Raw genomic sequence first — 13,916 nt, forward strand, 5'->3', positions numbered from 1 at the left:
TAAATAGCTATTTTTTGACTGGTGGCAGTAAGAATTTACAGCCCATGATTTGAGAATATTTAAACTCGTTCTGGTTTATTTCATCCAGTTAATCACCCCTGTTAACTGGTTGTTATTTCAGGCTCTCTAGTTTAAAAGTCAAACCTTTTAGACAACACATGTAAACTACTGTAGATTACTTTACATCTATACTTCATGCACCTTTTCCTCCTTTGTGCACATCCTGTTGTTTATAAGAGCGGAAAAAGTCACAAGTTAATTTATCCGTCGTGAGATCAATAAAGTTCTATTCTATTCAATTCTATTGTAGCGCACTAGCTAGTCAAAAAACGGTCATTCACTGGTAGGTCAGAAGAAGTTTGTTACCGAGTAAAACTGTCAAAGAGTCAAAACGAGTCAAAAATGTCTCATTAGTAAATTAAATCATCTTGAAATTGTCTCACTTGTAAAATATTTGCATTTCAGGCTCAATAATTAGATAACTGCCAGGTTTTATATTCAGGTCATAGGATGAGAGGATTTATAATACCGCCTTATGGCAATTTTTGACTCATTTGGTCAAGCTAACAGGAAAAACATCTGGGTGTTTTGTGCAGCTAGTGAAACAGCTGGGTGGATAACTGGAAGCCCTGCAAATGTTAGTTAAATAAAATCTACTAGTGAGAGGGGTAGAATTAAAACTAGACAACATAGACGAAAACAATTGTTTATTTTCATTGCACAACATACACCAAATAACATGATACAGTGAAACAAGACTCAGTTTAATATACGGTATTATATATGAAACTGCAGAAAAATACAATCATCTAAAACAAATACATTTGAATTGTATACAATACTACTAAATTGCTGTGGAAATGAATTTAACAGTCCTGGTATAAATTGCATACAGTATGCCTCATTAGAAACTGGAGAACAGAGCTGCGACTGCAGCACCAACTTCCCCAAAATGAACAGCTGAGATCGATGGTATTAAATAAACAGCTTGCCACAGGAGTTTCTGTCTTTTTTGCTCTACAAGCGTGTTAATCTAGCTAATCAAATACAGTGGCACAAGCTGCACAGGGGAGTGTTTTGAACATTTTGAACAAAGTGTAAAGACATGTGGACCTGGAGGGGGGGTGGGGATGAGTTTCACTGCCCTGCAGGTTTTTAACAGCAACCACCTGCAGGATGTAGCCAGTCGGGGGTCATCAGTGAGGGATGCGGATTGTTCTACCTGGTTGGAGCTGCACATAGGGGCAGCTGTTGGTATAAATAGATCAGTTAATGTCACCTCACGCACCTCTATGTGTGTTGTGCATATACTGAACCTTTTATTTTTTGTTTGTGTGTGACTGACCTTAGGGATGGATGCTTCTGCGGGGTTACATGTAGTGCATGTGCGTGCCTGTGTAGGGGATATTAGGAGGCTGGGGGAAATTAGCTGCACACAGAATTCAAAAGAAGGGGATGTAAGTCTGGCCATTCAAGGAACTTCTCTATGAGTTCTCTGAACTGACTGCATTTCCTAGTAATGTCATCACAGAGGCTGCAGCTAAAAGGCTGACACGGTTTCGTGTCATTGCAGAACGCTCGCAGTTTAAACGGACAAAATCTGAAGGAGCTGAGAAGAAGTTTTAGTTTCTTTACAGCTGAGGTATGACAGCTAGGTTTCATTCAAATGACAGAGCTCTCATCTTTTACAAAATAAAACACTTAAAAAGGAACAAAAAGAATCAGTGACAGGTTATTGAGAAATAAAGAGAAACATTGCTAAACTGAATGTGTGGTTTTTGGAAGAGGAAGCTGAAAACTAATCACGACAAAGAAAAAGGGCGCATTAATAAAGGGGACCTCACACAAAAGGCAAACACTTAGCTCTGCCGCGTTATCTGAAATGAAACATCGCAGCTTTCATCCTGTGTGATGGCGAGGAGCTCAAACCAAAGACTTCAAACTGTTTCAGAAACAAGTTCATGTTCCAGCTTTTCACAAGAACGGCTGCTTTTGTAAGGTTTCCGCAAATGTGATGTCATAGCCGAGGTATCGAGGGCTGGCATCATTTTGTACTTTTGTTACGGCTCCCCAGATTGCAAAGTAATTGGTTTATTTGAAAGGGAGAGTCACCAAACATGTGACATTTTCCCATCATTGTTGTAATAACCATGTGGTAACAAAACTGCAATCATGAATACGTTTAGAGTGAGACAAGGATACTTTTAGCACTTATTCTGTTTTTTTTTTATTAGAAATATTATTTTACAAGAAGGTATGTTTTATACAAATAAGAGTTTTGCATATATTTGCTTTAATTCCCTTTTTAATCTTGTATCCAGTGCAACTTTATCCCAGTGATGTCTGCTCTGTTCTTTGTTTACATTGGTTTGGTTATGATTACACCCACATGAATGCATGCTTTTTTCTTATCAAGGGTTTTGAAATAAAGGAGGTAAATAAAAACACATGTCAGTCTTTTATGTAATCCTGTTAAGATCAAGGAATCAGTGTTTATTAAGGAGTAAATAGGGATGTCTGCAAATACATTTTATAAGTAGAATTTGTTTTTTCCTTTCTCTTTGCAAAAATACCTATGATGTTGTGCGACTGCATTAAATCACACTGAGATGCCTTGAAGTCTGTGGTTGTGTCATGATAAAATTAGATATAGTTCGATGTTTTGAGTAATTTTGCTTTGTTTTGGTAAATTCCGACAGGCAATGCTTTGTAAACATTTTTGTTCTAAGTAAGCTGATTGCATTTTGTCTGCCCTTCATTTATCGTTTTAAAAGAGGCTGAAGATAGAACATCTAGAGTCTATCTTTAGAGTGATTCTGTTTGTGCGTGACGCCTCAAAGGGCTGCAGAGATGCAGCACCTCTTATCTGATGTGGGGAGCTGCGCTTCTGCACATGCTGACCTGCACCATCTTACCACAAGTTGCTCTACTTATTTCTAGACAACTGACACTCTATGTCTGTCTGTTGCTCTCTTTTTGTCTCTGTCCCTCTCTAAGGAAACCCAATGTGGAGACTTCTGGCAGGCCAAAGGGCGGGAGGCAGGGCCAGCGCAGGAGGAACACATGTCCCAGTCCTCAAGACATCAGCAAGGCCCTGCAGAGCCCCAGCTCTGCTCCTAGTGCCAGTGCTGCCAGCCTGGATGAACTCATACTGCGCTGCCTGAATTGTTTCGGTTTGTCTCTGCTTTGTTACGTACACACATGCTTATATAGTTTGTGGTGCTGTTAGCCTACATCAAAACAAGGTTGCCTACACTGAAAAAATTATCTAGAAATAAGTAAACATTTCTTCAATTAAGTGTATTTACCCTTGATTTGAATAGGTAAATAAGATAGTTTGCAAATGGAATGAGTATTTTTACTCTTAAAATAAGATAATTCGATAATATGCACTTGAAACAATTGTATTTTCTTATTTTACATCTAAATTGTCTTGTTCCATTTGCAAAATGTCTCTTTTATCTTCTCACTTCAAGAACAAATGAACAAACAAATTATTTTAAGAAAAAATGACTTCTCTAGATTTCATTTTTTTCAGTGTAACTGAAAGATGAGTTAAAGAGAAGATTGAGCCCAGATGATAAAAGGGTTTTCTCATACAATCAATTTTTGTTGTATGAGGAATATCTCTCCCTCTCTTTTATTAATTGCCTCATCTAAAAAACATAAATCCGAATATCTGCAGAGAAATAATCACCTAGGATCAATTGAACATGTTTTAAGACACTAGTTCATCATTATGATTTAACGGTTTATTTAAAGTAAACCTTGCACTATGGAAACTGCAGCAGTATAGGTGGTATTTAAGACATGGAGGAGAGTTTTTTAGTTGTTGCTTCGTCATACAATGAGAAGTTTCCACTCTTCACCAGCAGAGGTGTCAAGTAACAAAGTACAAATACTTTGTTACCTTACTTAAGTATATACTTTGCTGAAGCAATTGTTTTTAGACAACTTTCTACTTCTACTCCTTACATTTTTTACAATTATTTCTACTTTCTGCTCCTTACATGTTAAAAGTAGACTTATTAGGTTTGTTTCATTTAAGCTTGTTTTCTTTATGACCTGGTGGTATTTAAAAATAATTTTTTTCATCCAGACAATGAATTTCTTTGTGGTTGCATCAACTTGTTGTGCTCCACGTATCATCAAGATGATGCAAACCTCCATTTGACTGTTACCGTTAGTCATAAAACTAAGAAAAGTAAGTCTAAGGAAGTTATCATCCTGAATTGTAGAAAAATTTTCCTTTAATAGGGTAATGCAGTAACAGTATAAGGTTTAAAGCATCCGTTCTTAACATTTTCTCCTGCATTACTTTTATACTCTAAGTAGTTTTAAAAACGCTACTTTAAACGAGTAAAAAGCTTAAATTTATACTCTAACTTCTGCAAAAGTGGTTTATACTTTCACTTGATTAATAAGTATTTATACTTTTGACACCTCTGATCACCAGCAGGTTTTATTTGAACTTTTTTTCAAGAATCATTACACAACACAAACTTCAGTGTTTGTTTGTTTTTTTTAACCTGAGAGTGATATCACAAGTTTGGTTCCTTTGTGGATTTCCTCTATTATACACATGGTAAAAAAAATAAATATTCATATGATAAATGAACTTTATTAAGGGACACAGAGTGGCAGTCTGTGGGAGTGGGGCTCGAACTCGTAACCTCTGGCATAAAAGCACAGTTCAGTTAGGTTCCACTCCCCCTATATAGGCTCCCATGCATACATTTACCTCTGTTGATATTTGAAGACAAACTTTGAAAAAGTGAATTTTCTTTTCACTGTCCACTCAAAAAGCATTTTTACATTGCGGTGCGGATTGGCTAATTTATCTAGCTGCAATCACAACATTTGCAGTCATACCATAAATTACTTATCAATAGGCAACCTGAGGTTTAAATTGGTCCCTTAAAGCTGTAATCAAACCACCAATTTTAAATTGCACTTTTCTCCCCACTGAGAAATTGAGGAATTTGAAAACAGTCCTTCCTCATTATTTTATTTAATAGATGTGGTGCATCACAACCACTATCGCTAAAATAAAACAGCCAAACCGCATAATACTACAACCACCACCACGCTGTCCATTGAGAAAACGTTTTTATCCAATAAAAAAATAGACAAAAGCTTGGTGTGTACAGTATGTGCTCCAATTTTTATTAAAGGGATAAAAATGCTTTTCCTGCAGAGGGTGACACTGGTATTTTAGTGGATACCAGTTAAATTTTTAACCTTGCTGGTCTTTAATCATCCTAACCAATTTTCTCTAATCTTACATGGTGTCACAACAGGACAATGTCCCCAGGCATCTTTAGCTGGTTTATTGAACAGACCGTGTTTTTGGAATAGTTTTCCCAAGGTCCAGTTGAAAATTTGGTTGCAATGGTTAAAAATTGAAAACAATCTATTTTAAAGGAACTGCATGACTTTTATAAATATATCCAAAGGGAATCATACCAGGAGCCTGTTGATCTCCATAAAAAGCCTTTCATCACAAAGCAACAAAAATCAGAGAGGAGAACACCCAGATTTGGATCCAAATTCTGAACATAAATGACTAAAAAAGTGCACAAAAGGTTAGGTAGGGAAAATTGTGTTTGGAAGATGCAATCATCTCACTCTGGAGTAAGGATGGTTAAACAAATCATTCAAAACCCTTAAATTTATCAGAAGAAATGTCTGAATTGGAGGAAATCTGTCTACCTGAGCTGCAGAGCTCACTGACCTGAAATGAACCGACTCCAAACAGACCGTTGGCTCAGCTAACTTTGTTTTGGTTTTGTTTAATCCCTCTGATTTAAAGACACAGATGTTTCTTCCTTTCTAGATTCAGAGGGGAAGACTTCCAACCCCCGAGGTTCCCAGCTGGTCAACATGACCCTGATGATGCACAGCTGGGTCGTTCCATCTCAGATGTTCGTCCAGAAGCTCCTTACCCTATATCCTTTGGTCTCCTGGAGCGGCTGGTGCTCTGCTCCCCGTCACATGTTTAGTTCTGCTATAATCAGATCAAGAAACAGCCATTGCTTTGTGTGGGGCTCCTGTAAAGTAGATTTGGAGCATACATATCACTGCATGGAGTTCAGTTGTATGTTCATACTATTGATATGGGTTAGGATCCTTGACTTTTTTCTTCCTACCTATAAGGATTGTCCCTCCGACAAGAGAGCACTGAGGCGGACACAGATCTACCACCTTGTACGGTGAGTAAGGACACCAGTTGCAGCAGAACTGGTTATCCTGCTCCATTTGCGAGTAGTAAACATGTTTTGTGTTCTGCTCCGGGCGTAAGGCAGTGGATCAGCAAGTTCCCGGCAGTATTTGAGAAGGACCCCGTCCTGGAACAGATGATGGGGGACCTATGGGAGCTGGTCCGGCTGGACGGAGAACAGACACACTCCCAGCTGATTGACACCTCCTGCTTGTGAGTCCTGCTTTCATTCAGGCCACCTCCGTACTCTAGAGGAAATGTTGTTTTCTCAGTTTAGCACATTTTTTTTTCAATAAAAAACACGGTAGACTATTTTTGCCTCATGTCTCTCTCTTTTCTTCCCAGAAGCCCTCATTTGAACGCATCACAGGCACCCTCGCCCTCTGTGAAGAAGAGGAAGGTGTCTCTAATATTTGACCACATGGAGCCGGATGAGATGGCCGAGCATCTAAGCTATCTGGAGTTTAAAAACTTCTGCAACGTCTCTGTAAGTTAGCGGTCAATCAGCATACGATCTATTGACTATTGTGAGGAGGTATTTCACGCTCTGTCTGTTTGTGAAAGGATCAGCCACAGTTTTAACCTGTGTAGGAAACATCAAACTCCTCTTTCCTCAACTCCATCTGTCCATTTGTTTAGGGCAGGGCGATCCAATCTAAGGCCCCAGGGCCATTTGCAGCTCCAGGAATAGTTTTGTGAGGCTCCAGAAAATTCATCCCTGCAGCGTATTTAGCTAGCTACAAAACAAATCATTATTATTCCATTTTGTTTTTATGTCAATAAATCCATCAACTGTTACTGAATAGGAGACTTTGGTAAATCCATTACTGAACCCTGGCTAAATGCAGGGAGAGTTTTCAGATAAAGTTCTTGTTTTTGTAGCTGGAAAAAAAATTTTTTAAACATCAAAATAGAAAACACCTGAAAGGGATTTCTTAACTTCAATAATTAGCTCTTTAAAAAAAATGTTGTTTGTCTAATTTATACTTAATTATGTTTTTCAGTAGTAAAAACATAAGTAATAACAGCCCCTTAGCGTTGTCAACTTGAAAAGCCACTGGGTTTGGGCCTAATATAGCAGATATAGCAGGGGAATAATTATCAAAACTAAGGAACTTACACAGAGAAAAGTTGCAACTGGAAAATATAAAATTTATTTTATATAGGTATCACAATCATATTCTTCAAAATACTGCTATCTAAGAAAAACCTGCTGATTGTGAGGACTCATTGATTCTCTGCTATCCCTCACACTGAGCATGCATGTGGAGACAGTGGAAAGGAAAACTCCCTTTTAATAGAAACAAACCTCCAGCAGAACCAGGCTTAGTGTGAGTGGCCATCTGCTGAGGCTGACAGAAGCAGATGAGGACATAAACAGAAGAAGTTATTTGGCACTCTGGCCCCGGCAGAAGACCTTGATGCTGTGAATCATCATACGCCTTGGATGAGTAACCTAGAAAAGGATTAGAGTAGTCTCACCTCCTGGTGGTGGAATAAGCCAGAGGATGAGTGGGACTGAGAATGGGGGAGGAGGTGGGTGAAAGTTTGCTTATGTGTGGGAGACAGAAGCTGGGCAAGGAGTTAAATGAAGAGGATCTTGAAAGATGATTGGCTTAGGATAAGGTGCGGCCCCCAACTGATTGGATGGAGCTTAAAGAGGGACATCGCAGGTGGTTCAGGTGAAGCTGATAAGATCTTTCAGATTGAATTTCGCTTATGTTTCATTTCCTTGGACTTTTACAAGTTTGCTTTTTAAAATATTGCCTGTTATTAGTCAGTTAATTAAAAATTGTTTTGTTTGTTATTAACTGCTCCTAAAACCAGAATGTTTATCCACTGCAATGTAAGCAAACAAAAACAAAACTCCTAAATTTCTTTTGTATTTAATCTTCATATTTAATTGATTTCTGTGGATTTCAATATATATTTTTATCAGTAGTACTTATAAGAAGTTATACATATGTAAAAATATATGTATGTAATCATACTCAAGTCTTTTCCCTGTAGTTGTCAAATGATTTGTAAATCAAATGTGAAAATGGATCCAAATTTACTTGTGAATTTAAAGGTTAAAACCTGGAAAACTTTGCTAGTTCTGTCTTTTTTTTTTTTACTTTTTTAGTTTTGGTCTAAAATTAGGCCTGAATAAATGTCTCATTTACTACCGTAAGTTAAGGGGCAAAAAAACTGAAACGCATTTTCTTACTTTAAGTGTTGATTTGTTGATTTAATCTTACACACTATCATAAAACAGAGTGCATTTCAAAACTTCAAACTCTTGAACCTTTTCACATTCAAATCACAAATATTAATGTAGTTCATGATCATGCAATAGACCAAAACAAGGTAGTGGTTAGGTGTTGGAGGGAAGAAAAATGAAGACATGTATTATACTTTGTACCTCTTACTGCTAATATTCCTGTAAATCTTTGGGGGTTCTGATGAGATCAAACAAGAGAGTATATAAAATGAATAATGATATACATGTCTACACCTTGCACCGCTTTTACAATTAATGACATTAATGTTCAACATTACAGCTTCGCTGGTGTTCAGTATAAATCTAATTTAGGGATAAGGCAATTCTGAATGAACTATTGTGATCAATCGATTAATATATGCAATAAAAAACTGCCTCTTTTTAGGAGATCACATCCTTCTTATTTCAGTCCGTTGCTGCAGTTTGCACAGGCTTTATACCAACGAAAACCAATCTTCTTCTGAATTGTCTGAAGTCCGAATTTACCTCCACTCCATTACTAATTGGCAAATCCCTCCTTAGCAGCAATGCTCCGTGTTACTTGAATGAAAATAAATAAATTATTCTGCTCAAACTCTGGATCTCTGCTGATCTTCCAGGGTTAGCATGAGCCTCTTTGATTTCTGTCTGATCAATTCTGGGCAACATGTGAGAACAACTGGTTGCCCCGGATTTTATTTAGTTTGTATTTATTAGTAGCAAGTGGATTTCAGCCTTCCTCTAAACTTCTCAAATTCAAAAGCTAAAAGCGCCGGAGATGTTAATGTGTTACGATGAAAAATTCTTTAAAGGATGCTATCAAACTAGAACCAAAGCAAAATTACTGTTATCACAATAAAAGCACATAATAACAAAAAAACCCTGTCCTTTAAAATAATAACTATGCAGCTGTCAGTTAAACACAACTGATCAAAACTGAAACTTTAAACACAACAGCTTTCCGTTGTGCGAAAACAACAAAATGACACATCAGTGTCTTCGTGCAACCTTTCAGAGAGAAAGGTACAATATGTGATTTCAACATTTGGTCAACCGCAAAGCCTTGTATGACTTAAAAAGCATCATCTGTACAATTCCACGGGGGACTCAATGTACACAGCTACAGAGTTAGTGACCTCATGTATGAAGAGAACTAAAGGCAGAAAAAAGGGACTAAATAATGATTAAGAGCAGAAAGAAAAACGGTTGGATGTTTTGTTTCAAGATTTGATCTTTTATATTTATATGTCTGGGACTTAAACTGCAATAAATACATGTTGCTGTTTTTTTTACATAACACATTTATAGATCAGACAGGTTGTTGAAAAGGGGAAATTAAAAACATGCATGTTTACATATATTTATAGTTTATTTTTATGTCATTAAAATATTTTGATTGCAACCTTCTTTGATAAAACTTAGGATATAAGGTTTTCTTTTTTTCAAAAATTTTTGTTTTCAAATAGATGATACATATTTGTGCAATATTTTTTATGTACTTTTTTTTCATTCAATTACTTGAAAATTTAAAAAGCTACAAATGGTGTTTGCATATAAGTAGGTTTAAATTAGTTTACAAATATGAGCATATGTTGAACCTTTTACGATCTCAGGCTCATAAACTCATTAGAAAATACATGCAAAAATTAACTGTGTAAATGACATTGTTGCACAAAAAAACTTTTTAGTTTTTGTTAAGTAATTATTGACAGTCAGTACCTTCTGAAACCTCACTACTTTGTTGACAAATTCTTCGAAAAGATATGTTATTGTAATAGCATCATCTCAACCATAAATATATATTTTTTTTAAAATAGCTTCATGACATTTATTTAGTGGTAAGAAAACAAATACACATTTTATCACAATCAGTTATATCAGCCTTATTTGCACCAACAAAATAATCCAGTGGATAATTTTCTCCTAAAATATTTTGGAGCACAAGGAGAGGAGAGTCATTAAAATTGTGGATTAAGGTTAGGAGACTGAGATTGAAGAGAAAGAAAGTTTACTTTGCATCTGATTAATTACTTTTGTGCAGATTTGGTCATATATGTTTTGGGTTATGTGCTACTCAACGATCCATTTTCGGTTTTCTTGCAGAGGCTTCTTCTACAAACAAAACAATCTGCAGCATTTGTTTCCAAAGAGATCATTTTTCCAAAGGTCTAATGTGGCAAATCTCCATGGTTCCATTAAACCGGCTCAGCTGGTTTATGTTTACGATAGTAAAACAAAAAATTGTATTTTCCCTAATAACTATTTAGCATGTAGACAGTGTCTAATGGTTTTTATGGAGATTTGATGATCGTAACTTCTGATTTTATGGAGAAGTTTTTTTTAACAGCAAGCTTTGAAGATGCATTACTTATTCCTTACCCTCTGGCTCTTTGTGTGTGGTGTAAGATAAACTTTGGTCTTTATCCAGCCTTTTTTGTCACAGTTTCAGTTTTTAAGTGATAATTTTATAGGAATTAATTGAATTTGACCCTTACTTAAATGAAAGCCTCTCTTCTCCTGTTTTGAAGACTGAATTAAATCAATTAATTTGCCTCCCTTTCAGATCTTTTTGGGAAGTCATGGATAACTAATTTAAAAAAGATCCTGTTTGAACAATGTATGACTCTTAATCTGTAACCAGTCCTTTACTAGATTGGGATATTTTCCCTGTTATATACAATTTAGATACAATTTAAACAGTTTACTTTTCCTCACCTGAAGAGTAATTTAGTAAGAGCATCAGTGAGGTCTTACTTTATTTTTTAGTTACAGATTGGGGCAGAGAAACTGAAAAGTAATCTGTAAAATCAGGAAGATTGAAGTTATAGGTGCTGATTTATTTGGGGGTTTTTTCAACATTGTTTTGATCTTTCATCTTTTATCTCATCCATCAGTTCCTAGACTACCGCAGCTACGTGGTGCGAGGCTCTGTGAGGGACAACCCTGCCCTGGAGCGCTCCGTAATGATGTGTAATGGAGTTTCCCAGTGGGTCCAGCTGATGATCCTCAGCAGACACACTGCCCAGCAAAGAGCCCAGGTCTTCACCAAGTTTATTCACGTGGCTCAGGTAACCAGAGGCCTGGAATCACCAATCACTTCAGCACTTCAGTATCTTTAGGGGAATCATGGCTTCGTTTTCAAGTCGTTCATTTAAGGGGTTTTTTCTCCTGCAGAAACTGAGAGCCTTGCAAAACTTTAACACTCTAATGGCAGTAACCGGAGGCCTCTGTCACAGTTCGATCTCTCGCCTCAAAGACACGTCTAATCTGCTGCCTCCTGACATCACTAAGGTATTTTCAGTATTACTTATAACCCCTGAGTCAGTGTTGATGACTAATTTAGCTCAAAGCTTCAATAATTTACCTGCTTTAAAGACATTATATCACTCTTTTCGCTCATATTTAATAAAATAGCTTATTTTAGTGATTAAACTTGCTCTTGGGTTTTGCATTCCTTTACAGCAGATGGCCTCAGATCAATAAATGTAAATATAAAAACGGAAATGTTTATAATTATGATTGTTTGGAAAATAAGGAAAACAGAGTTAGTTTTAACGGCCCCACTCAGTCTGCAGATATAAAGAAATCTTATGAAGAAACTGGCAACACTAAAAGAGTTCAAAAGGGAATACATAAGTCCCCAAACAAAATTCATTAAATAGCATATAAAAACAATGTCAATGTCATCTATTGATCTGCAAATGTATACAAAAATATTTCTAAAGCTTTGAGCCTCCAGCAAACATAATATAGTGGTGGACTTTCCCATAAGCGGCTGGCTACATAAATGTCTTATCTAGGAGATCACATAAAAAGTCACAACTTCTAGAGCACTTGTAAAAGTTCAAGTCTATGTGCACAAATCAACAACAAGAAGCCGAACAAAAACAGCCTCCAAGGGGGATTTCCAATGCCAAAACCACCAAAGAGAAAAAAAGCAAGAAGGTTCAAATTAATTTAGCCATAATAATCACAAACTGGGACTCTTTTGAAGGTCTGTCTGGTTGAAAGTTGTAAAAAAGTGGGTAAATATCTGTATAAGGATAAGATTAATAAAAGAATAATGAATTAAAACTTGACCTCTGCATTCAACCCATTCCCAAGAGAGCAGAAGGCAGTTTGAAATGTTGGGGAGCAATCATACCAATGGCGAAACACGGTGGAAGTAGTGTCATGTTTATCTGTGTTTTTGCTGCTTAAAGAGCTGGAGGGCCTGCTGCGTCCATGGATCCGTTATCATTAGCAGAAAACTAAACAGAGGTGGAATGTGAAGCTTTTCAGTGTTGACATATAGCTGAAGGGTTCTGTGGTTATAAAGACGGACAGTGATCAAACATCCGCAAAACTGCTGAAATATAAACCAAATCAAAACATTTTAGTGAGCTGATCGATTTCCAGAGAGTTTATACTGAGGTGTTAAACAATAAGACCCTCCAGTGTGGCTAAATTCCTTCTTTTTTAATTGAATAATTTTCTTTTTTGCAAAGAAAATTGTGCCAAAATCCCCGTACAGTGATCGAAAAGACCAGTTGGCAGATATTCCAAACAACCGATGGCTGTCGTTACCACCAAGGCTAGTTCTACGCCTTAGGGGCCTTTGGTTTCTCACATTGGGCAGAAATAGTTCTCTCCTTACAAAATTAAATTACTCATTTAGTAACAGGGTTTTGTATGATATTTGACTGGTATTAAAATGAATTTAATATTTCACACTTTGAAATTAAAAATATGAACCAATAAATCTTTTATAGCACATCCATGAAAATGTTGACCATGTGCTTAATGAAATCAAGAAATAACTATTAAATTACAGAGAGAGCATAGACCACATAAAAAACACATAAAAAAAGGCAGATAAATAAAATTGATCAAATCTGTAGATAAACCCAGAATTAAAAAAAAAATGTCCATGTATCAAAAGCCTGCACAAGAAGCCTTAAACCTATAGTTAAACAGCCCTATCCGCGTTTCAATGGTTTTAAACAGCTTTGACCTCAGAAGTATATGATTAAAGCCGGACCAAACTAAAGAGGTCATTTGGTTTTTGTTTTATATCCTGTGCAAATAAATAAAATAAAAAAGAATGGCAATAAATAAATTTATATATTGATTCCATATCTCTATTTTATTTCTTATATATATTCCATATCCGCTTTATGTGATCATCTTGCTGATTATATGTCACTGCAGCTTTATGATTAGCATCTCAAGGCTCTAAGTGAAAGTAAATAAACAAAAAATGTAAGTGATCTATAGTAAGTCCCAGAGTAAAACTAACAGTAAGTAAGTCTTTGTTAAATTTATTTTAAAAAAAGTAAGTAAGGCATTTGTGTTAAAGGAGAGTTTTAAGAGCTATGATCATCCTATAAAGTTTTAAAGCATTTTTGTGGAGTAATAACCCTGCTAAATTAAAGGGGGCTGATTTTTCCTTGATTGTTGTCGGTTTCTCATCTG

At 36.3% G+C, this 13,916-nt stretch overlaps 1 protein-coding gene across 1 annotated transcript in view; it reads left to right on the forward strand.

Moving 5' to 3' along the window:
* LOC107091620 (RAS guanyl-releasing protein 1-like) overlaps positions 1-13,916 on the forward strand; it is a 31,097-nt gene that overhangs the window by 5,665 nt on the left and 11,516 nt on the right. The window contains exons 2-8 of the mRNA XM_015385638.1: positions 2,998-3,173; positions 5,837-5,948; positions 6,150-6,212; positions 6,302-6,433; positions 6,566-6,707; positions 11,357-11,530; positions 11,637-11,753. Of these exons, the coding sequence (XP_015241124.1) occupies positions 2,998-3,173; positions 5,837-5,948; positions 6,150-6,212; positions 6,302-6,433; positions 6,566-6,707; positions 11,357-11,530; positions 11,637-11,753 (916 nt within the window). The remainder of the gene's footprint in view (positions 1-2,997; positions 3,174-5,836; positions 5,949-6,149; positions 6,213-6,301; positions 6,434-6,565; positions 6,708-11,356; positions 11,531-11,636; positions 11,754-13,916) is intronic.

This window comes from Cyprinodon variegatus, unplaced genomic scaffold (genome assembly GCF_000732505.1).
Source record: "Cyprinodon variegatus isolate N-32 unplaced genomic scaffold, C_variegatus-1.0 Scaffold345, whole genome shotgun sequence".
NCBI lineage: Eukaryota > Metazoa > Chordata > Actinopteri > Cyprinodontiformes > Cyprinodontidae > Cyprinodon > Cyprinodon variegatus.